Source organism: Gopherus flavomarginatus, chromosome 1, assembly GCF_025201925.1.
Source record: "Gopherus flavomarginatus isolate rGopFla2 chromosome 1, rGopFla2.mat.asm, whole genome shotgun sequence".
Lineage (NCBI taxonomy): Eukaryota > Metazoa > Chordata > Testudines > Testudinidae > Gopherus > Gopherus flavomarginatus.
This window is the reverse complement of record NC_066617.1, coordinates 208,336,688-208,362,515: the sequence shown is the minus strand read 5'-3', so window position 1 is coordinate 208,362,515 and position 25,828 is coordinate 208,336,688. Positions and strand designations below refer to the sequence as shown.

At 39.1% G+C, this 25,828-nt stretch overlaps 1 protein-coding gene across 1 annotated transcript in view; it reads right to left on the bottom strand.

Annotated features, from left to right (window-relative positions):
• Positions 1 to 1,042: 1,042 nt before the first annotated feature.
• BACE2 (beta-secretase 2) overlaps positions 1,043 to 25,828 on the bottom strand; it is a 91,977-nt gene continuing 67,191 nt past the window's right edge. Inside the window, exons 3-9 of the mRNA XM_050933315.1 lie at positions 22,321 to 22,537; positions 20,522 to 20,650; positions 18,695 to 18,829; positions 17,286 to 17,387; positions 14,149 to 14,298; positions 12,563 to 12,731; positions 1,043 to 8,472 (exon numbers count right to left, since the gene is read on the bottom strand). Of these exons, the coding sequence (XP_050789272.1) occupies positions 8,222 to 8,472; positions 12,563 to 12,731; positions 14,149 to 14,298; positions 17,286 to 17,387; positions 18,695 to 18,829; positions 20,522 to 20,650; positions 22,321 to 22,537 (1,153 nt within the window). The 3' untranslated portion in view covers positions 1,043 to 8,221. The remainder of the gene's footprint in view (positions 8,473 to 12,562; positions 12,732 to 14,148; positions 14,299 to 17,285; positions 17,388 to 18,694; positions 18,830 to 20,521; positions 20,651 to 22,320; positions 22,538 to 25,828) is intronic.

The following is a 25,828-nucleotide window of genomic DNA, read 5'->3' as shown; positions in this document are numbered from 1 at the left end:
AGGAGAAAGTCAAGCACAGGAACGAACTCTTACTGACCTGTTACAAATAAGTTGGAAACATGGATGTGTTACAACCAGGCTTCATTGAACAGGAAAAGGCAAAAATCAACTGAAATATATAGTTATATATGCCAAAGTATTGGGTAAATTGAAAATATTGTTCCATTTTATAATATAAAAATGTATTTTGTTTGACCAAATATTCCTGGTATCCATTGACTAGCAACATATTTTGTACAAATACATAAAAGATGGCACCTGGCAGCTTACAAATAAAGGATTTTAAAAAATAGAATCCTGATTCTCCAACAAAAAGAATCAGACCATCATTATGGCACAAGATTATTTATGTATATGGGTATTTTAAAAAAGGAAAACTTATAAACTGCTTTGATTTTATTGACCTATCAGTTGTGAAGAAAGTCTCAAAGAAATCACATCTGAAAGATGTCACAGGAGTGCCACCTTGTGAGAGAGAATCCAATAAGCAGAGCAAATTTAGTATTTCTAGATCTCTATATACGACACCAAAAGAAAAAATAAATACCTAAAAAGATGTAGTATTAAAAATAGTACTATGAAGTTTGTGTCCCTTTGTATCTTATAGCTGGAGCATTAGAGATAGCTATACTTAAAATAGCCAAAGTGTTATTAGTATAACTGTTTTCCATCTGTCTTACTAAATGATCCAAAAGTTTCACTTACTGGGCTAAAATTTTCCATGTCTGATCTCTGTCCAATGGTGAATACTTTTGAGGGAAAGACAGAAATAAATTATTTTTGCGTCAAGTATGAATGTGAAAATCTCACTCTCACATACAGCAGTCAGCCTTCTGCAGGTTTTAACTTTCAAGCACTTATAGACAAGTTCTACTCTCACTTTAGAGCTGAAGCCATATCGAGGGGTTATTGTTGAGAATCTTTCATTTGATCACAGGTATCCTGAATTTTATTGCATTGGGAATAATTTGGTTGGATACCGAACACCAGTGACCAGGAATTGAAATACAACATGTATTAAAAGATACACTGAACAAGTTAGAACAATTATTCATTTATTTAAACAAGCAGAAATTTTAATTTTTTATATAGCACACATTGAAGAACAGTGGAACTTGTACAAAAATACCAACCTTTAGAAAATCCAATAATGATGCTTAGCAGTCATTGGGAACAACATTGCACAGCAGGTGAAGACTGGCTTTATAAATGTAGCATCCCCCTTTCCTCAAGATTTTGGCCCCATCTTCCTTTAATTAACATTCAACTCTGAACCATTAAAATAAAATTGAATCCTCAGGTGGAGAAATTTCTCCAGTAAATGGAATCATTTTCTTAAGTGAAAATTCCATCTGGTGTATCATGTGGAACGAAATGTATTCAGTTTTAGAAATTTATATATGGATTTTCTCTTAAATTGCAAGGCAACTTAAAACATGATTTGCTCATTTATGTTTTTCCTTCCAGATGAGACACATTACAGAAGTCAAATTCTTAAAGTCACTCAGACTCATTCTCTTTTGGCCAGTTATGCACACTTCAGATGAGGCATTAGAGTAACATGTTTTGACTGTTGATGGGGAACTCACACCAGCTGTCTGCTCCTCCGGTGTTTGTGGACGACGAGGAGGAGAGAGGCAAGGCCCAACTCCTCCTGGCAGCCCCAGAGGAGGGGCCGCTACTTCCCCCAATCCCCCGTCACCACCCAGGAGGCTGTGGCTGCAAGAAAAGCCCCTGGTGGCCGTGTTTGACAAATGCTAGCTTAAGAGTTGGTCCTGACTTATTGCTGACTTTCTTGCAATCGGAGCTGGCTCTAGCCATTTCGCTGCCTCAAGCACAGCGGCACGCCGCAGGGGGCGCTCTGCCGCTCGCCGGTCCCGCGGCTCCGGTGGATCTCCCGCAGACGTGGCTGCAGAGGGTCCGCTGGTCCCACGGCTCTGGTGGACCTCCTGCAGGAGTGCCTGCGGATGCTCCACCGGAGCCGCGGGACCAGCGGACCCTCCGCAGCCATGCCTGCGGGAGGTCCACCGGAGCTACCTGCCGCCCTCCCGGCAACCGGCAGAGTGCCCCCCGCGGCGTGCTGCCCCAAGCATGTGCTTGGCGTGCTGTGCCCTGGAGCTGGCCCTGCTTGCAATTATTACCTGATGTCACCTCCTTTAGAATTTCTTCCTTCCCCCAACCCCTCCCGCCCCCAGCATTTCCCAAGTGGTGAGAGAGAAGACGTACACGTAGATAATATTTTGACACTAAAGTTTAGAAACATTATTTTAGCTACCATTATTAGTTGGTGTGATGACAGCCATAATTTAATTCTTTGGTCACTTGTTCAGTTTTATTCCAAAAGGGAAAGAATAAGTTGTGTCAGAAGTGTTTTCCCTATTTTGCTCATAATATACAAACTAGAGTCAAATTCACAGTTAAATTCTGATGACAATGATCACTTAATTTTAAATAAGACATTAAACATTTAACTGAAAGTTATGTTCATTTGGAAAGTTAGAGTTACTTTCTACATTTAACCTTTTGTTGGCTGAAAACGTATCCTGTCTGCGTTTTTTGCCAGCATATAAACTATCTGGCTAACACTGGAGAGCCAACCATGCTGAATTAACGATGAAAAAAAAATTAAATATTTGTGAAGCTATGCAAGTAGTAACTAATATTTAATATATTTAAAAAAATATATATAAAAGAACCTAGTTTCATTTGCCAGCAAATAGGCTATCAGCAATGCAGAAAAACATGGTTAATCTGCAATCATTACACAACGTATGAAAAACTATGTAGTGGATGCTTTGAGATTCCAGTTTGGAATTATTACACTTGTTAATAAGAACTATGCGTCCACTCTGGTGTGAACAACAGGAGATGGTCTTATTTTTTAAAAACATACCTACAAGTGAATTCTCACTGTGAACTAAGATCTAAGTATCCACGGCAGAGGTAAAGCAAAAGCAGCAGCAATGCAAGCTTTTCTATTCTGCCCTGCCAACAAACATGCTTCAGCCAGGATCCATCTTTTAGTAGGCGCAGAGTACAGTCTCTTCCCATACTATTTTACAAAACTGATCCATTTCAGCTAATCCTTAGCCTCTCTGCCTCTTAGTGCCAGTAGCAACAGAGCAGCTCAAGAGATGAGAGGATGGTAATGGGATACAAACTAGCTCACTTATCATAGTCAAACAGCAGCAAGAATGTCAACGGTTACAAAACCAGTGTTTGCAAGAGTCAGGGAGTAGCATCTGACATAACTTGAACCTATACGAGGCATATACTAGTCTACAATCAATTGTAATATTTTGGCAAATTGTTACCTGAAATTCATTTAAAGAATGCCAATTTTGTAGATTTTAAACTGTTTTACAATAGAAACCAATTACAAATTATAGGCAGCTTACTTTTCTGATTTATACGTATTTCATTTACTTTCACACTCATTTCTATAAGTTACCTTTCCAAGCTTCTTCATGCTGGCAAATTTGATGTCAGAATTGGAAGACTAGTCTTGGGACCATTAAAGAAGTCAATAATCACTTCAATGGAACAATCATTCTGGAGTACCTCTGAGCCATAGAATCTAGTCACTTGTATTTAGCAAATTCTACGTAGAATTGCTATGTGTTGGAATAGTTGCTCCAGGGATTTTCATATACAGACCATACAAACTACCTACTACCAAAACAATCAATACCAAGTAAGACTTCCACTCTTATAAAAAAACACCTTAGGATTCTACTCAATTACTGCAAAGAGTCCTGTGGCACCTTATAGACTGACAGATGTATTGGAGCATGAGCTCTCGTGGGTGAATACGATGAAGTGAGTATTCACCCCTGAAAGCTCATGTTCCAATATGTCTGTCAGTTTATAAGGTGCCACAGGACTCTCTGCTGCTTTTACAGATCCAGACTAACACGGCTACCCCTCTGAAACTCAAATTACTTGCTTTCAACTAATACAGATAAGAATATTGTTAAGAGGTTAGTGTTTCTTTCTTAAAAAAGACATACAGATTCTTAATTCTGAGGAGTCTGTGATTTACTATCTATTAATCTACACAAAGGCAAAGCTCAGAAGTAGAATGTTAATGCCTAATATCAGTGTGATGTAAGTAAATTCAATCTCTGTAGCAGAAGGATGCTAAGTGTAGGCTATTTAATTAATGTTCAGCTCAACTTCATTACAAATAAATGCTTTCAAAGTCATATTTATTTGTTCTCGTCACTGCCTGAGTTGAGCAAGGGAGCCCAAAATAAGATCCCTGAAATTGAACTTGGAGCAACAGAACAGTGAAGACAGAATTGTTGTTTTCCCTTGCTGCAGCTCCAAATCCTGCATGAAGTGAAATCAATCGCACATGTAATTCATTAGGAAACAGCTAAATATTATTAATGATTGAAGCAGCTGTATGCAATGAACTATGACCTTCCCAATTTGCCTGGTAAATAAATGTTATTTTAAAATTGGGAATGCATTGCATCAGAAACTATGATGGTTATATTAGCATTGGGATATATTGGTCTATAACCCCATCATTTGGGGGTACATTTGTTTTTTTTTAAAAAGTGACAAATTGTCTTGGAAATCAATACCTATTTTTCCCCTATAACCTTGTTTTTTGAAGGCATGGTTTAAAAATCTGTTGGTTTATTTCAGGGATATCCATAGGAGTATCAAATACCTTATAGCACTATTTCAAAATTGGAAACAAAAAATCCTCCTAAAGAAGAAATACTTTGTAAGATTCTAGTTCATCATTGAGTTTCATCTTTCATAGAAAAATGCTCAAGTGCACTATTTTCTTAATGTGCTGCTGGCTAACAATTGAAACCTGTAACAGTTCCCATTGCTTTTCCTGTTGCCAGAGCAACAAAGAAATACACACCTGAATATCTGCCACTGTAAGTATCAATTTAGTAGCTGAGATGAAGTTTGTGTAGCTAGCGGATGTAACTAATAGCATTTTAACTATAAGCCAGATTTTCAGTGGCAAGGGATGCCATGAAAACTCACACTGTATTACCATCTACTTAATTTCTGTTACTGGATTATTGCTTATGTATCATATATACTTGTTCATAAGCCAATTTTTTTTTTTTTTTTTAGTAAAAAAGGGAAGCCATCAAAGAAGGGGGCCGGCTTATGAACAGGTATAGAGAGGGGGAGAGATGAGATACAGCCCCCCCACCCGCCTCAACAGAGGGAGAAGGAGAGGCAGCACAGCCAGCAGAGCCAGAAGGGAAGAGGCAGGGCCAAAGTCTCTCTGCTTCTGGCCACGCTGCTCTCCCCCGAGCCTCCAAAGCAGCTGCAGCTCCGGGGCTGGCAGGCTGTGGCCGTGCCAGAGATATCCTCCCCTGGCCCACCCTAGGTAAGGTGGGAAGGGATGGGATGGGATGGGGAGTCTGGGGGTCCCAGGCTAGGGGTGGGGGCATGTGGGGGATGGTCCCCTTACCCCCAGCTTCTCCTCCCGCAAAAAATTTCCCCACCAGTTGCTGTCCCGGCCCGTCAGGGTAAGCGGCTGGTGCGCTGGGATACTTTGTTTACTTAGGTTTAACTACATGCCTGCGGACCCTCAAGGAAAACAACCAGTCTCAGCCCCGCAGCAGCTTATCCTGATGGCCCAGGAGCCAAAGTTTGCTGACCCCTGAATTAGAGGATTGGCTCATGAATGGGTCATAACAATTTTCCATTTTTACTTATCCATCTTTTTGGGGTGGAGTGTCAGTTTATAAACAAACCGGCTTATGATCGAGTATATACGGTAATTCAAGTATTTCTATTAAAATGTCTTGACTGATGAGATTTAAAATGAAACAAACTGAAGGGCTTTTATATGAAATACAGTGCATTAAAAACACTTTATTGAACTACCCTGGAGAGAGCTAACTTGTTAATACAAAGCATACCAAGAATGTTGTCCAATAATTTGCTTCTTAAGATCCTTTTCAGTAATCAGAAAACTAACATGAAAATATTTCAAGGGTATGCAGTTTTCCCCCTTCAAAAGTAATAAAAATGGTTCCATTCTCCCTTGCACTATTAATCCAAACTCTGTACAAAAAGTCAAAATATTTTAGTTTAAAACAAAATATGACAAGAGTATTAAATATATTTCCTTAACAAAACACAAAAAGATATTTTCAGTCACATTCCTATGTGCCAAGTCAAACCCAGGAGGACTAAATGGCGCTGGATTGAAGAACTAGAAACACCATTCATTCCAAAGCAAAAACTTTGGGTAAAACTCAGAAAAGGAACTTTCTTTTTATATTTCAACTCAATGCTCCTAATGCAAATTTGTTTCAACAGTATAACAATTCAATTATGAAGAAACACAGGGCCTAATTTTTTAAAAGTGCTGAGCGCCCCAATGCCAGGTGAAATCAACAGGAGCTGTGGGAGCTCAGGACTTCAGAAAATCAAGTGCATTGCATTTTATTCTCCTTTTGTGCAAAGAAAAAATAATCCAAACTATCTGAAAGTGCACTATTGAACGGAAATGTCATATGTGAAAGAAAAAGAAACTTAGTCACCCAGCTCACGTGAGGAATCAAAGATAGTGCTTTCTTAGCACAATTTTAGTCATCTTCATATTAGAACTGACAAAAGGAAAAGAGTCTAATTTTTTAACAATATAAAAAGAGAAGCTGGGTGGATTTATAGAGATAAATATCATGGGGATAAAAATCTATGAAAATAAGCCTAATTGTAACACATTTTTCTCATTCTTGCTATGCAAATCTTTACATTTCTTAGTATAGTTTTTTTTATAAGGCCAGGAGAAAAACAAAACAAGACAAGCTATATGCAGAAGTTTCCTACTCATAGTTCCAAGAAAAGCATTTTCAGATGTAAAAACAAAACTCCAGCTATTTCCTCAGCCAACCCAGCAATCTGAAACTGTAAATAAGACACCTTAAAAGGCACTTTTAGCCAGGATGCAAAATGTAGGTGGTGTTTAAAAAGTGTAATTATAATTTAATTTCTGAGCCTAGCATTGTGTCTCCCTCCCTTCCCCCACCGTCACACACATGCACGCACGCACACGCACACACACACACAGTGACTGTGCAAGAACTTTACGAAGGAAACCAAGGTTGAGCAACTGCAACACTGGCTTACTAGCTATAAGAAAATACTCATCAATATTTAAAGAAAGGGTCACATTCTGATCTCAGTTAAACTCCAGATTTATACTTGTACAACTGAGATAATAATCTGGTCCAGAATGTTTTTTTATTTTTAAATATTCTTTTTAGGATTACTGGACCAGTACTTTTCAGTCTCTTACCTAGCGTTCCAACCACTCTGTGTAACATAATATATTTTTCACCAAGATGGACATACCAGAGCTAAGCTGACATACCTTAATGTGTTTAAGTGAAAAACTATTTTACAAAAGGAGGATTAAGCAATAACTACTTGAGAGTCAAGAAAATGCATCTTGTGGTACAGGATTTCTTGTAGTTTAAGAACAGTTATGTGCGCCACACTTACCAAGAGTAAGTATCCTTATAAATTAACAGAGGTAGTCTTGTTTTACACTAAGGCTGAGTAGTTTTGGTTTCCCATTTTTCCTCTTCAATCTATTTAGAAAGGACTGCCTACAAAGGGAGACCCACTCAAAATGACAGCAGTTTATTTTCTTGGAAAATAAAATTTCTTCTTGACTTGACTTTCTTCCATCTGCTGCACAAGACTCACCTTTCCTTCTCCCCCACACTGTGAGCACTGTTTCAAAATGAATTGCTTTAAACAGAAAATAGTATTTCTTTAATGGGATTAATAAGAAAATCAATAAAACTTATGATCTTTTTTCTTTTTCTATATTCAAGGCTTGATTAATGTTAGAAACTTGATAGTTCTTTTCTTCTTTGAGGAAGGGATGAGCAACATTGTGCATCTGATGGAAGAACATCACAATGTGTTTTTTTGTTTTTTTTAAAGCACTACTGAGATCTTAAACGTTCAGCTGTGCTAATGAGGAGCGGAACCAGTAAGGTAGCACTTGACAGTGGTTATAATGTTTTGATTCAGAATCAGTGTTAGAAAATAAAGCGTAAAAGTTATGATACAATATGCCTGGAGAGTATCCAGCAGTACAACAGTGATTTGAAATTAATGTATATGGAACAAGGCCTTGGCTTTCTCTCCGGGGTTAGAAACTTTATCCTTAATTGTGTTAAGAGAATCCAAGGTTCCTTGACTTTGATCAAGTTCCTCATTTCCATCGATGACGCACTAACGATGACTCGTCATTGATTACATCGTCAGTGAAGCGATGCTGAAAGCGAGGTGGAAGAAGCAGTAAGATTATCAAAACAAGGAGGATGATTCCACATAAACTCATGAGAGCATAGGAGATAATCCACAACATCGGTTCGTGCAAGGTCATTGTGGCGACACAGTTGCTTGCTATATCTGCTGTTGTGAAAGGGCCTTCAATCTCAGATACTGGAGAGCCACCAACTTCTGAGAAATTACAAAAAGAGAAACATTATCTACACAGCCAATACCTAAGGATGGGAAGAGATGACTTTTCTTAGCAAGATTTAAAATAAAAAACTACAACAGTAGCAAATTCAAATAGTTCTGTACTTTAGATATTTGGAATAACTGCAGTAGCTCTGTGTTCACACAGTTTTTGGATAAGAGTTATACGTTATCTACATTTTTGGAAAAAACAGGGAACAGTTGTGGTAGAAATCTTAACACATTAACCTGATGTCAACTCTGTATGACGAAACACAATGCTTTTCTATCCCTTCTTACTACTTCTACATAATAAACAGTTTCCCTCTCAACTAATTTCTAGTGATATGTCATTCGGGGTGAAAGTGAGCTGGTACGGGCCAGTACTCTGTACTGGTAAGAACCAGCACCGGCCCATACCCAGACCACATTAAAACGCTGCTGCAGCAGCGCTTTAACATCGCTGCCCCTTTTCCCCCTGTCAGCGGCCCTGCTGGTAGGGTCTGTACTGGCAGGGCCGTCGATGGGAGGCAAAAGGGGCAGGAACATTAAAACACTGCTAGACCAGTGCTTTAAGGATAGTCCTTTGCCACGGCAGCACTTTTTAACGTTCCTGCGCCCCCCCAGTCAGCAGGGGTCACAGCAACATTAAAGCGCTGCCGCAGCAAAGGGCCCTGCAGCACTTTAATGTCCTTGCCCCATTCCCCCTTGCAGCCTCTGACAAGTGGTGTGGGGGGCAAAGGGAGCAGTTGCCCTGGGGCCGGTGATTTCAATGGGCCCGGGGCTCCAGACGCCGCTGCCGCTAGTGAAAAGGGACACAGCAAAAACAGGGACATAGTTTTACTGCTTTGCAGGTAGCCTTTAAATATATACAGTCCCTAATCTCTCAATTCATTTTGAGAGTAACAAAAAGGCTATCAAAAATGATTGTCAGAGCAGCTGACAGGAGCATAAAAACATCCCACAAAAATACAACTGAATAAAATAGGGAAACTTGTCTAACTTATTAAAAGTTTTTTTAATATGAGCCAACAATTATGACCGCTGTTGCACTTTAGCTATGTTATGGTATAAAATGGAGCCAGGATTCCATCCTAGGTGCTCATGATACAACTTAAAATTCCAACAAATTTAAATCAGTGTATGTTTTGCCATTGCCTGCAATAGGGCAAGAATTTCACTTCAGGGGCAGTGCTCCTTTTTAAACATACGTGCATGCATAATTTGAAAGATTTATAGTGAGACCAAGCAAATTTCAGCACACATTTATTTCCGTGGTTTGTATTTTTAAATGTTGGCAGTGTCTGATAATTACTTTAGATAAAAGTTTAGTGACTGTAAATGTGACCATTTTATACTGTATCTACTTTCTGTGTTTGGCCACGAGAATCCCTCAGAAGATGCTTTGACAGATTTAGCTTAGAAAATGATTAATCAGCAATATGGTCAAACTAGTTAAAAGTATAAAATAGCAGTATTTTTTTAATCTCTTGTATTGCTAACACTCAGTATATTTCTTCCATAATTCATTCATGAGATAGTCTTACATTCTTATCACTTACTACAAAAAAATAAAAAAGGCAGAATCTTACTACATGTAGGAGTTATGGTTAATGAGAGCTGCGTTGCTTAAAAAGAAAAAAAAAAATCATATGGTCTGAACATCTATTCCTGAGTCAGAATTTAGGGCCTGATCCAAAACCCTTTGTTTTCATTTTGCAGAGACACTGACAGGCTGCAGTGGCTTTAATGAGGCAGCCACAGTTTATGAACCTGCCTCCTCTTCCCTCCATCCCCCTAAAAGCTTGTTTGTTATGAATTTTTCCAACAGTTTATTTTAAAACTAGATCTTCAGAATCTGGAATACTCTCCCCAGCCTATCCCCTGAGAACTTTTCACAAATTCTTACGAAAAGACAGTCTACTTCAGTATACTCCTTTAAATAACATTGGGGCAGATTTGAAATTAGCAATAGGTGAAACACATTTTGAAGCTTCCCTTAAATTAAGCTCAAAAGTTCAAAGGCTCATCTGAACTAGTAATAGTTTGGATTTCTTCTCTTCCTGCAATAATTGACAATAAATAATCCCTTAGCCCTCTATCAGACTCCTCAAACTTCATCTCTCTCCTGAACAGGCAAGGAAAGTACTGGAGAAACTGAAGGGGTAAGTGAGCAAGAAGAATGTGAAGATTTGGGGAATCTGTCTGTACAACTTGTGAATTCTCTCCTCCAGGGCGGTGAGGAAAGGGAATAGGCGTTTATTATTTTTGTACAGATCTGTGTATTTATTGTGCACTTAAAGAGCAATAGTGTTAGAATCCTGTCCAAAGTCTGTATGTGTGTTTTTTGTTAACCTGTGACCCCGAAAGCACCCACACTACTGGAATTCTCAGAGAGGGTGTGTTTAAAATGGGGGGAGGGAGGGGAGTCTGAGGAGTCAGCCCTCGTCCCAGGAACTAGGCAGTTGGACCACAGGATCTATGCTCTCAGGCAGATCAGCACCCCAAGAGAGTGCCTAGGGTCTCCAAGATGGGGCAGTGCCTGGACTCTGAGGTCCAAAGGCTTAAAACACATGGGATCCAGCCAGCAGTTAGTTCTCTCACAGCAGTGTGGTGCATGCATGATAGGGGATGTTTGCCTGGCACATCCTGGAGAACTTGACTCTACCAAGTCAAACCTCAAAACTGGTTTTGGTCCAGTTCTTAAATGTTTGCTACTTGTATTTTTAATCTCTATTTGAAAAGGCCATAAAACCCAGCAAATTCAGAGTGCAGGTCAATGTTCTATCGTTAACCACTAACCTGGTTTCATCATAAAACCAGGGACAAGAAATTATGTATTCAACAAACTTTCAAAAGTGAGGAAACAATCAGTAATTCTGTTTATTTTAAGCCTGTGAATAGGCTTAAGAGTCCCAACTAAAATACAGTAATAGAGTTGCTATGGAAGTCATGGTTTGGCCCCTGTGGGAAGCCAGTTATGTTGCTTACTCTCTGCACACCACGCTGACTGTTTACCATGTATAGTCATGGTTTTCTGATAAAAAATTATTTTACCAAACGTCTTGTATATCCACAATATGGAATCTGTGAAGACGTGACTTCAAAGTAACTAGTGTATCAACTCTCAAGTGTATGTGGGAATTGCCACATCAGCACAATAGCCTGTCTTAGACAGTTGCTTACACCACATGATTTCTGAAGAAAGCAAGTTCTCATAATAAACATGGACAAATGTGAGATACTGTACCACAGAGCTGAGGAGGTTGGTTGAAAGAGGAATTCTTCCTGGCACCAGCTAGTGATCAGTTTATACCCTAGCTAATGTAAATGCAGATTCTATTTTTATTCAGCAAGTGTAATCCCTTTTCTTTGAAGAACGATTCTCAGAACTGAATGAAGTATCCAAATTTCATGGATTAATGACAACGACATGGCACAGAATGGGAGGACGCCGTCACGTAGCCAGTTATGGCTCATTTGGCTCTCTGATGCACCAGCTTAGAAGCTGCTCTAAACTAAGCCAGCTAGCTTGGCTCACTTAAGGAATGTCTATACAGCAATAAAAGACCCATGGCAACAAGTCTCAAAGCCTGGGTCATTTGACTCAGGCTCACACTGTGGGGCTAAAAATAGCAATGTGGGAATTTAGGCTTGTGAAGGAGTCCAGGCTCTGGCACACCACAAGGAGAATTACTGATGCACTCTCTCGTGTTTCCCTAAAGACTAAGTGAGCGATGAGTGAAAGGAGTTCACTCTTTACCCCTTGGTAACAACATTTCCTTAACCATTTGCTTAAGACCATCAAAAACCTGTAGAAGTCTTTAATAAATTATATACACCGTTTCCTACCTTAATCTTTTCAGATATTGGTGAAAGGTCTGAAAGTCATAATTTTTACTCTTTCACAAGCTGTGCTGGCTTATTACTATGATCTCATCTTTACTGGCAGTGGTGGAAAGTTCACATTAGCCTCTGCTTATCTGCAACTTGTGAACTTGTAAAATGATCGTCCTTGTTGACAGAGCAGCTGATAAAGCTCCAATTTTGAAAATGGCAGATAATTTCATACGGGGAATGTTTCTCTTACCTGCACACGGACTAACTGCAAAGCCCACTCTCTTCTGAGCCCTGTCAAAGATAACGTAGAAGCCCTCCATAACTGTAGCACCAATAACCAGGGCACTGCTAGAGGAAGAGATGCCAAACCGGTAGCATTCTAAATTCTGTCCAATCCCAAGGATGGGTTGAATATAAAGCTGTTCATTCAAATAAACAAACAATAAAATAAATAGCAGTAATCCACAGTATTTAGAAGAAGATAATGACGTTGGCTCATAACTGTGGAAGCACGCATAAACACGGCCCTTAATCTGGAGTGTTCTCCAGAGCTTTTGATTTCTAATTTTGAGTGCTCAGGAGTTCATAAGAAATGAACAAATTAGAGCAAGATGAGTGTTGTAAGATACTTAAAACTGGGCAGAGTGTCAGTGAAGTTAAGAACCAGGAACACAGGTTAAATTTGGATTTTTAATTAGCTGACACTTAAAGGTCACCTTCACTTTCATCTAAGCAACCTTTTTACATTTTGTATTGTGTGTGTATGTGGCGCATGTGCAGGAGCTGGGGGTGGAGGGAGGGAGCCAGGGATATGCAATCAAGTTACAGGAATATTCAAAAGGATTCTCTGAATGCAGTGGATCTAGAGAATATTCGTGTCAGCTTCAAGCCTCTAAATGAATAAACTAAAGTCAGTTCCACACCTTTGTTTCTCACTCAGGTGATGAAAGACTGTCAAGCTACATGGTCAATACAGAAAAAGCTTACATCAAGTCTTTGCTCTATTTCATGTTAAATATACCTATATGTTTTAGCTGAGGTAAGAGGGTGTGAAACTGATGTTAACTGATGTTTAGTTCATATTGCCACCAATGCTGAAAAGGCAAATCAGGAATTATATTGGTTTACGATTAAAGCAGAAGCGGCACATTATATTTTAAAAACCAGTCAGTACATACTGCATGGAGACTATAATGACAATAAAAACAAAGTGATCAAGTTATGGAAATTGGCAAAGGGATCTTATAGGTCCTTTGCCAATAGTGCCATTTTCAGGAAGAAGTGCCTTACATCACACTATCATGGGGGGCTAGGGGGAGAGAGGAATAAATTTGTTTGCCAAAATGGAAAGATCAAAATCAGCTGAAGAAAAATATGTATTGGTGTCTGATGTAGACAGAGCTGATGCTTTGGGAGGCAGGGGGGAGTACAAAAGCATTCTTGGAAATTTTTCCTAACTATTTGAAAAATCCCCCTTCTGCTCCACAGTTAGTGAAAAAATGGGCATTTTTTGCAAAGTGTCATTGACATTTTTCCCTTTTAAAATTTATTTTTCAAATTTCATCAAAAATGTTCAGCAGATCTAGAAGTAGCCCAGTTCAGACAACCATTCAAAACGTTTTTTGTAAGTAGGAACTCCAATGATAGTTAAAAGAAATGATTGGGCTTAATTATCTCTGCATCACCAAAATAGTTTTATACAAATGGGATGAGCAGGGAAGCTGTACAGTGCAGTGAAGAAAGAACTAGGTCATCATAAAGTTTACTTCTTTATTGCTGTAAGGAATTATTAGACTGTAGTGTGGCTGATCAAATCCAAATAAGACAAGTTCAGACCTGTGGTAGGATAGTTATCCGAAATGATCTACTGGAGTTTTCATCTCTCAGGTAGATAGAAAGTTTAGGAAATAAGGACCATGGTGTTTCAGTCTTATCCCAGCATGCAAGCTGGGAACCAGTCCAGAATCCAGAGGAGAATGTTTGGATCTATGGGGAAAAAATGTGATACATACATGTCACATATCCTCTGATAGATGCATATAACAATTTTAATCTCTTTATTATTCAGGCATGCTTTCTTCTCCCTTAACTAGGGGAGCTCAGAGGTGGACAAGTCCAGTGGAGGTGTTCGTCTTCTTCTGTGATAAGACGCATGAAGCTTGTTTACATTATAAGCCATCAGTGAGGTCACGTCAACCCTTCAGGCTGTTCTAATGCATCAAACTGATTTGTGTTAAGACAGTCTATTAAAAAAATCTTATTGTGGCATAAGCATGTAAGGACTAATATGCGTAGTGGTAGGATTTTGGAAGGACTGTGGGACATGAACATCTCTATTAGGTCTGTGGATCAAAAATTTAATTTAGCCTTGGCAGCAGGGACAGAATAGTTAGAAACTATTTAACTGCAGTAAATATGTAGGCAGGATGGTCAAACTCATGAGCTTCCTGAGCAATTACTGCAATATCAACAAACAGGAAAAGTAGTAAACTAGCCTTTGCTCCTTCCCCACCCACTCCACAAACTTTCATGTACATCTGGACCTGAGCACAGATACAAAGGAGTAGGTACATTTTAAAACACAAACAAACAAACAATCTAAAAGTCAAGAACCTCCTTTCTTCTCCAGAGACACACTATTGTCTTCATGCGACTTCCAAGCTAGGAATTTAGGGCCTGATCCAAAGCCCTTTGAAATCAAAGGGAACCTTTCTGCAGACTTCAGCAGACTTTGGATCAGGCCTTTAGTCCCTTTTCCTGCCTTACTGCTCATACAACTTGACATGCTTTTGAAATAAAATTGATTAACAGCATTTCTGAATACAGCCCTGATACTAACCAAGCAAACAAACCCTGGCAGAGCTTCCCCACCCAAGACAAACATCCCCTCCTACTGCCTGAAGTACATACATGTTGACACGATGCCAGATAAGACAAACACACTTCCTTAATCCTGTGCAGTATTTTGTGCCTGTTCCGGTTTCTTATGAAACACACCACACAGTACCTTGCTGTAAGAAACACTATTACACCAAACATTCTGTGTAAGCGAACAAAAAAGCTAGACCCAACTTCCTCTTACATGGTTTATTTATGCGTATTTCACCATAATAGACTCTTCTAACAAATTGAAGCCATATACCCAGAAATTAGTTATAGAAAATTCCAGTGGTGATACGAAATTGCAAACAGGGCTTAAAAAACTCTTTCTCCAAGTCTTAAAATAAATATGTGAATTAAAAAACCCTTCCTGCTTGGAAGTCAGAACACAGCCGTCAATCATTTAGACTTCAACATTTCCTAATGCAATGCCTGTCTATCATTCTTGTGTAACCCCTATTACTATAGTATCTGAGCACCTCACAATCTTTAATTTAGCCTCATGTCACCACTAAGGTAGAGAAGGCTCATTATCCCTGTTTCATACATGGGGAACTGAGGCACATAAAGATTAAGTGACTTATTCAAGGTCACACACAGAGCAGGGGATTCAGCCTGGATTTCCAAAGTCTCAGCCTAACATCCTAACTACTGAACCGACCTTTAGGGCAAGGTCTGCTGAACTGATGCCATAGTACTACTCCCACACGTTGTATAGGGATCACTTATTTTACAAAGAATGGGTGACATCATCATAACAGCAATGTTTGGAGAAATGTTTTGAGATAGTGACCTGCTCATTTCCACAAAGGACTCTGGAAGATCTAAGTTGCCCGTGGGCTATCCAGCATTGAACAGGCTGCTCTGTGTTAAGGGTTTCAGTATAGCAAGGGGGCAAGCATTGTTCCTGGGCTAGCTAAGCACTTAATCATGGGAGTTGTCCCATTGAAGTCAATGGACTACTTGTGTGCTTGAAGTTAAGCACATGCTAAGCGGTTGACTGGCCCAGGACAGGGTGCTCAGCACTTTGAAAGTCTCAGCCTTTGGTCTGTCCTACTGAAAAATAATCTAGAAAGAAAATACTTCTTTTCTCTCTTAACCTTTTCTAGGAAGACAGACATTGCAGTCTGAAAAATACTGTGTGTGCTGGCATACAGCTTGGAGAGGGCAAGACTGTAAGGTTTTGAATGCTTGCTTTGATTTCAAGAATAATAGTTTCTTACATTACACTTGCCTGCCTTATTTTTACATACCAAACCAATATATTTTGGGAGGCATGGCTTCATACCACATAAATGGACCTGCAGGTCACTGAAATAAAGATTTTAGCTGTATTTAAGAATCCCCCTCCCACCATCACTTTTTAACAGAATGTTAATCTAAGCAAATGTCATATTTCAATGAAACAGTGCTTTTCACGAGCAAAGCATGTTGAAAGTGCTACTACAGCACTGTGTTGCAGTAGAAAGTACAGCTACTGAAATATATCAGATGCTAAACATGATCCTGCTAACATTACTCATGTGAGTCAGAGTCTGACACTCCGACTCCCTCTCCATGAACAGTCCTGATTTCAGTAGGACTGGTTCCAGAGCAAGATGCATCTAAACATAATGGTGCAGAATCAGACCCATAAGTAGCTTTATAGAGATGAATAGTCTCATTGAAGTCCACGAGACTCTATGACAGTAGGCATTATGCTGACAGGAAGCGCTTGCAGAATCAGCCCTTTATGTTTCATGAACATTTACTTTTGAATCAGTGAACTAATTGTCAGGCCCAAGAACACTGAATTTGAGAAGCAGGGATTACATTAATGGTTCCTCAGTGCATCAGAACAAGTATTATGCCACTGCAAAAGTTCTCAACCTTTTCCACATTAGGATCCCTTTTTCCATTCTGGGACCCAACCCTACCCAGAGCCATTGCCCATTTAGCAACATGCACAGGGTGATTGCAACCTCCTAAACAGACCAGTTCAGGATCCCCCGCAGGTTGCGAACTCATGAACTCTTATGCTAGACAACACCCGAAAACATTCACATGCAGGTTTTCCTTCAAGGAACAAGGCAGGTTTTACAAGATCAGCTTACCAAAGATGTGCTCACAATTGCTTCGACCACAGCATTGAAGACTTTCTGGGGAAGGCGGAGGAGAGTGGTGCCACTGTCTACTATTGCTTTGTCTGCATTATACTAAGAGGGAAGGAATAGAGTTAATATACTGTATGCAGGTAAAATGATGTAGTCAGTTGCTTCATAACAATGACTAGACTGTTCTTTTTCAGTAGCAGTCATCATAAAAATCTTTACTTCATGTAAAGTGACAGCACTCTACAGCTGGCAACCTGCGTTAAAATGAGGACTAAGAATGAAAGACATTGAATTAAGGTTTCCCCCACAGTTGAAATGGCTCACCATAACTTGAACATACCACCAGCAGGCTATTGTATTATGACCCACAGTACTATGCACCTGACTTAAAAAATAATTGGGGAACTCCTGCTTGTCATACTGAGTCACCACCAAGAGTACTAATGTCAAACACTTCACCTACTTTTTACCAATTTTTTTTGTGCCTATTATAGAAAGAAAGGAAAAAAAGTCAGAAGTGCAAAAGGAACTACGAAACCAGAATGGTGAATTCAAGACTTGTCACATTATAATTCATGCTTGCAAAATGGACGTTTCTCTTCACTATACAAAATCCAATAAATTAAGAAGCTTCTCAAGCATGAGTACAGTATATGAATACATAAACATTAACAAGGCATGCCTTTTACAAAATACATGTTAGTGATTATTGTTAATGATAAAAACATGTGGAAATGGTAGGTTTTTCTATGAACTGCTTTTTCTTTCAACTGAACCAATATATGCAATATTATTTGAAAGTTGGATGTTTATGGCACAATTGAAAAAAACAAACAAACAAACAAGGAATGCTTCTATAGAGCAGAGGGAAAGGGAATTGGGGGAGGAGGTTGTGGCCAAGACATGTTGTTGTATGTTCAAAACAGACCACCACCAAGCTAGCAAATACAAATGATAAACACTGCAGTTTCCCTTCTAGTTTTACCCTCACAGAATTCCCTCAGACCCTTTATAGCCCAAAGGCAGCCCTGCCCACTTAATTGGCTGAGCTGGGAGCAGCTGTTCTGGCACAGAGGCATTGGACTGATTTCAGGCACCCTGGGCTAGCCACCCTGCAACAGTGCTGTTTGAAACATTTTCCTTTTAATGTGTTTGGCATACACACACACACACCCATCGTATTGTTTAAGATGTACAAAGTTTGTTCTTTTTCACAGGTTGTCACTGACTTAAATTTTATAAAGAGGATTGCAACATATTTCCTTTTAGAAGGGCAGTGCGCTTCAGAGTTTAACTGATTGCTTCACTTTTGTTCTAAACCAAATGGATGGAATCTTTTGCTTAAAAAATAGTTAGGTTTTTGTTTGTTTTTTTAATGTCTAGACAAACAGTTTTCTCACTGCAAATACCTCTCTGCAGTCCAAGTTAAGGTTCTGGCCTCCAACCTCCAGTTTGAGAATTTCAACCTGGTAATACCATTCCTCCTTTATAGGTGTGTACCAGATATCACCCTTGTACAAACTTGGTTCAATTCCACCCATGACCTGAAGAGAGAAAATCATAAGTTTCAGAGTAATGCAAACTTTTTTTTTCCTGTACGTGCATAAAAACTAAGACAACTGTGATTACACAGGGCAAAGAAATTTTACTGAGCTCCATCTGCAAAAATTTGGTTGTTGAGCACAATTGGATAAAAGGATACATTTCAAGCATTTCAAACATCAAGATGCCAGAGGGCACTTGCTATAGTTAACAAGTCAAACTCCTCTTGAAATATCCTAAGTACCCGCAATGCCTGCCAACTTCAAATTGATTTCCTTATGGGCGTTCCCTTCTTGAGTTAAAATTAAACAGAGTTTTTAATGGTACTGCCAAGGCTGAATCTAGGCAACACACAAGAACGGGAAACAGCATTAAGCCTTCACATTAAAAATTCACTTAAGAGTACAAAAGTTAATAGAGCCTAATAACGCAATTTTTAGATGCACTTAAGAGAAATGCAAGCATCTAAAATTAAAAAGGTTGTAGAGGATTTTTTTTAAACTAAGGGCTGGCAGAAAGCCAACAGGTACAGAGGAGTATGCAGTTTGGGCAGAGACATCCCTTAGGGACTAATTTATTAAAGGGGGAACTCTATAGTCTAACACAAAGAATAGGAAATAAATTGGTAAAGTGCAAGTAGTAGCTAGTGAGGAACAGTCACACATAAAAGAATCCTATTAAAATATAAACACAGTTTGCCTCCATGACTATTGACAAAATGCACAAGTGCGTATATACAAATGCTAGAAGACTAAATACTAAGACGGGTGAACTAGAGTTCCTGGCATTAAATGAGGATATTGATATAATGGGCATTGCAGAAATTTGGTGGATGAAGATAATCCATGAAACACAGTAATAGTGGGGTACAAAATATGCTGGAATGACAGTTCGCGCTGGTGGGTGAGTGGAACTCATTGCCAAGGGATGTTGTGAAGGCCAATAGGATAATTGGGTTCAAAAAAGAATTAGATAAATTCATAGGGGATAGGTCATTGATGGTATTAGCCAAGATAACCAGGGACATAACCCCATGCTCTGCGTGTCCCTAGATCTTCAACTGCCAGACGCTGGGATTAAATGACAGAAGACAGATCACACAAAAATTATGCTGTTCTCTTCATTCTGTCTAAAGGGTCTGGTACAGGCCACTGTCAGAAGACAGAATATTGGGCTAGATGACTTGGCCATTCTTATGTACATACAATAGGGTCAGAATTTGGTCTTTGTCATACACATTTCTCAAGTGTATTAACTTACACATTTGTCAAAAATAACTGTAGCAAAAATTTGTAAGGAGTAGGGACCAGATTCTGCCAGCCTTATTCACATCAAGTACTACTTTATTCCAAGTATGCCTGTTAATTGGAATTACGTTACTTGCAGAGTAAGGTACAACTCAGTTTGAGCAAAGGTGGTGAATCTGGCCTCAAGTGAAGATGTTAAAGGACAGAGCTTCTTTCTTACAAGTTTCTAATTAAAAAGACAAAATTCAATATACAATGTAGTGGTTGGCTCAAACAAAAAGTAATTAATTAAGCCTATTTAAGTAAAAATGGATGAAGGATGGAAAGAATAAAGAGACACTTTAAACTTTTTAAATTAAAAATAGATTTCTCATGTTTATTAATTTTGGAAAGTGAGAGAATGATTAGTTTGGATGATTTTTCCCTTTCAGACTGACAGATACCCACAAGACTACCTCCGTTGGTACCACTTCCAGAAACAGGCATTCCAGCACCACACATTTGCAGGGAGAAAATGTTGGGAATCTTTGCTTGACTCACAAGGGAATCAAAGAATGTCTCCACCGAACTTGAAGGCTAGAGTAGGTTGAGAAAAGAAAAAGCAAAAGCAGATAAATACAGGATTATTCACACAGATGATAAACTGCTTTAAGAATCATTTAAAAAAAAAGTTTTGTAGAAACAAGCAAATCAATCACATAAAATCCCTCTTCACTGGATGAAGATGAATTTCTGACAACTGTGTGATGAATAAACACTCCAGATTTAAATAATTAATTAAAAGGAGAATGGAACAGACAAACTTTTGTCATTTCCCTTTCTCTAGATAATTCTCACACACATTTTTATTCCTGGCCAGTATTACATGCATCCAGAAGACATCATGTACTCACTGAAGGCAGCATGTACTCACTGATTGCATCATGTACTCACTGATTGCACTGATCCTGACAAATTTCGCTGCTAAAAGTGCCCAAGGACACTCAATTTCTGCAGAAGTATTTGCCATATATTGCATTGTGGGTCAGCAGAAGAATCAGGAATCAGTTTTCCCTGCCACTTCTCCATGGTCAAATGGCAGCATTTTAGAGCAGAATCATCCAGCATTTCAGATTTTAGTTCTAATCCTCAGTGTCTTTAAGTCTCACTTTCCTTCCTTTGGAAGGGACGGAATATCAAAATGCACTTAATTAACTATTAGTTTAATAAGTGGTGTCATACACAACATATCTAGTATGTAGTATCTGTGCCCCCACGCTAGCCTTTACACTTTCTATAAAAGCAGTTAGACTAGGCAGGTTTTATACCAAGTTATATCAGCTCTGCATTTCATAACACTTGGCTATTTGTTTGGCACACAATACTAGGGCCTGATCCTGTGAGGTGAGCACCCGTAGAACTTCACAAGACCAAGGCCTTAATAAAAAGAGCAAAATCCTTGAGATTGTAACATACAACTGATAACACATTGTATGTTATAAATGGGTAAGTTTGAGTTTCTGGATTTCTCAGCGCAGCACAATGAATGTAGAGTTAAAGTAGTTTGGGTGGTCTGATTTTCATTTCCAGATCTCTAGAGTTATTGTAAATTTAATGTTTTCTCTCCAAATTTCCTGGTTTTTTAATAGTAGGGCTGTGTGTGGTTTATAAACATAACACACGCTATGCATGTTTTTGTAAAAGTTCCCTCCCCCCTTACATTACAGATATACATACTCCGACTCTTATAGTACATTTGGTTTTTGTTTGTTTGAAATAAAATAAGCAACGTGGGGCTTTGTCTAGTACATGCATCAGCTTCCAAGCAACCATAAAGCGATTTTTCAAGAACGCTCCATGTCCCAGCCTTATATGTATTAGGAGACGTGTGGCCTCCTACAAGACTTTACTTACCCTGTGGTCAACAGCCAACCCTTCCACCACTAGAAGACTGTTCAGCCCAAATGAGCAAAAACTGGATCATCAGCCCCCAGACAACTCTAGATCCTCATTGGGGGCACCAGCTCCATTTAGGCTTGCTGGGATCTGCCAAACCTGATAGGCTCCCAGTGGACGTGCGGTAACTGGCAGGAAGATTTGACAACTTTGCCTAGGGCTTGTGGGGAGAAGCAGGAGGAGAAAAAACAAGGCATCTAAAGCCTTCAGGGGAGTGCTCCATGACATTTGAAATCACCTCCCTTCATTATGTTGTTTTTATTTTTGGCTTTGTTTTAATCATGAAAGGTGGGGTGGAAGAGGAGCCTTACCTTGGCTAAGGCATCATAGGCAAGTCCAAGGATCCCATGCCATTTAACCCCTGGTAAAAAGAAATTCTCCGATTCCAGAATGGTAGCAATGTTGATAGTGTAAGTGCCATTGATTCCCTTTGGAATAGTAATGACATCAGTGCCAAGCACTCCAGTCCAACTTCCTTGTGTATACCGGACAGTGACATCAGTGTCTTGTGACTTATATGTACTTGACCTATACAACAGGGCAAAAAACAAAAAAGATGCTATAAAATAAATGAACTGCTCCATTATGATGCTAATCACACAAATGCTGTTTAACAAAATTATTCCTACTCAAGAAAACAAAAAGTGACTTATTGCAAACAAATCACATATACTCAAGGACAATTGTAAGGGAATGAAAAGAGAAAGTTGACCCCCTGTTCTGGTATTTAACCCCTTCAGTGACTAAAATCTTCAGAATTTGAGATGGCTTTTTAATGTGGGATTGTACATGTCTAGTACAATAGGACCCTGATTCCGGTTGCGCCACTACCACTATAGAAATAAATAATAGTGCATTAAATTTACAGTGAGTAGGTTGGTGAAGCTTACACAGAGCTCGTCTTTGGGTTTGAGTTAGTTTCCCAGACCTGAAGAAGAGCTCTGTGTGAGCTTGAAAACTTGTCTCTCTCACCAACAGAAGTTGGTCCAATAAAAGATATTACCACACCTACCTTGTCTCTCTAATATCCTGGGACCAACACAACTACAACATCACTGCAAATATTCAATTTACAGGAAACTGAAAAGCTCTGTGTTTTCAAAACTGAAATGCCAAGCTAATTGAATAGTTTTAGACAGACAATTAACATTATTAAAAATTCCATTTTGGGTAAACAGGAATGTAATTCCTAGTTACATACCAACAAAACATAAGTTATATGCATTTCAGACCATCTGAATTGTATTTCAAGGAAGGAGACTTAGATTTAATAGTGACTCATTGACTTACAGGAGGAGGGAGAAAAGTTCTTTATAGACTGGGGGCAGCAAAAGTTTAGGAAAAGCAAGTCAAAGAGAAGGGCAGAAGGAATCATGAGTTCTAAAAGGAAGGAAGGAAGGGGCAAATCCACACAGGGTTTTGGAAACTAGAAATGTTATTAGGTTTGGAGATTGACAAGGAAACAGATAAGGTGAGGTTGGTACTGACCTACTTCCTGAAGAAAGTCTGAGTACAGCATTCTGAACTCTAACATTGAGGACTTGATTCTACATCACTAAAGTCAGTGGGAGTTTTGCCCTTGACTTCAATGAGAGAGAAGGATCAGAGCCTAAGCAAGCACATGTGTGCAGGGCTGGAAGGGGGAGGATTGGTATCAGAAAATGGAATTGCCATAGCCTAGTGCTTTGTTTTCAGACAGACATGCCAACAGACATTCTTTAAAAGCTAAAAGTGTAAGTCATATTTAGGAGCCTGGACAAGGCATTAAAACACAGAGCAATTAGGATTTTATTTTGAATGCCCTGTTTCTAACAAGAACACAGCCATCACCTCAGGAATTTGACAAGGATTATTTTTTTGAACATTACAGGAGAGCAATGAAACTCAAAATTTCTTTCAATTCAGTTCTGGTCTAAATTTCCGGGCACTCAGTGTTTTAGTGCCAAATGACAGGGCTCAATTTAGTTCAATATGCCTTTACTATCACAGAGTAAAAAAACTGCCTTTGCTGGGAGCTTTTAAGTTAGTGAGTTTTATGGTGATGACTATATATGTGTAAATACATAAAAAAAAAATGTACATTTGCAAGCGATGTATAATTTAAATATATAGCAAGGAATATACATTAAAGACAAGCTGTGCTTGTTGAACCATCTGCATTTGGTTCTCACATTTACATTTATATATGAAGATATGCTGGATGAAAATTTTTTGCATAGTTTTGGATTTTGATACAAAACTTGCCCAGGGGTTGATACAAATCCCCTAACCTCTAATGTTCATGGCAATCTTGAGGAAGAGTGCAGCGAGCCTATGCAACACAACACAGCATCTTCTCCCAAAATTGTGCGTTGTATCTTTCAAATCACAGTGAAGTTGAACAGTTTAACTTACATGCTTTTTTTTTTTTTTTATTACTCCTCCTCCAACAACATATAAATAAAAATTGTCCAACCTCCAAGGACAGGCAAATTTTGACTTTATAACCTGATACCTTTTCCCCCCCCAAAATGGGGAGGAAACTCCACCAAAATGGTTATCACATTAACATACCTCAGCACATTTTTCCCTTGAGAACCAACATAGCTGCGAATATTTTTGTTTTAAGGATTCCAGATTTTTTCCTTCTCCCAAGAGGGAAGTGGAAACTGGTCAACTCACTTGCTTCCTTTCCTGTGAACTTACTCTGTAACAGGACCTTCCGTAAGCTCAGCAGAGCCAGGGCAAAAACACATGAAACTTATTAGGTCAGTAGCAACGCGTGTGGTGTATAAGAGACTGCGTGAGCATCCAAGATTGCATAGAAGGCTCCCAGTTTTTCTATATTATCATCAAATTCCCTAGAAAGGAGAGCTCCTTTCATGCTCAATGGAAAACTCCTTAAGAAACCCCAGCCTGGTCTGCATGTGATTCCCACAGCCCTCATTGAAGAGAAAGATGCAAAAGCTTTCTTTGGAGCTCAAGCTCCAGTCCGAAAAGGGGGAAAAAGGCAAGCAATCTCATGAAGCAGAGTGTCAACTTTCTTGCATGCCCAAACAGCTGGCCATGAACAAAAGACCAAATTATAGTTTCAAACACTGCCACCCATCCACCCCTGTACAGGGGGCCCCATGGCTATTTTGTTGGACTATCAGGCAGTCAAACTGCAGTTTTCAACTTAAAAATTTTCACTTAAATTTGAAGCCCTTACGCCTAGTGGTAGGGAAAGGAAAAAAACCTGAACTCCATTCTCAGTTAGTTCTTCATAGATTCCCTAAAATTCAGGGCTGTCTAACCATTAAAAGGTCATTGTGGTCTGCTAGAGTCCATAATCTCCAAGAAGAAAAAAAGAAAAGTGAACTAATGTACCACTTCTAGGGGGCACATCTTCAATGCCACTTTCCTAGTGCTATCTTTAGTGCAGTACAAACAGAAACTGTACTTTTGTCTTATCTTAATGGCACTTCTTTTCTAATGCACTTATGGATTTCTTTAGGAAGTCTGCCTACAGGGTCTGACCTCCTCTTCTCCATCAGGGAAAAAAAAACAAAACAAAAACACTTCACTTCCTTCATGCATCTGAATTTGTGATAGTCTTCTTTGATTGCAGTTTTATTAAGCACATTCCCTGACAAATGTTGGAAATCTCTGCTTCCAACAGCATACCTTCATGAACTTCCTGCCAGGTGTGTACCTCAGTCACTAAACATGTCCCAGAACCAGCTGAGTGTCTGCGTTTCTTAAAATTTCAGAAGCAGTCATACCACCTTTAATTTGTCACTGCTACAGTTGTATTAATGTGACTATGTATACTTCTGCATTTGTACAGCACCTAGCACA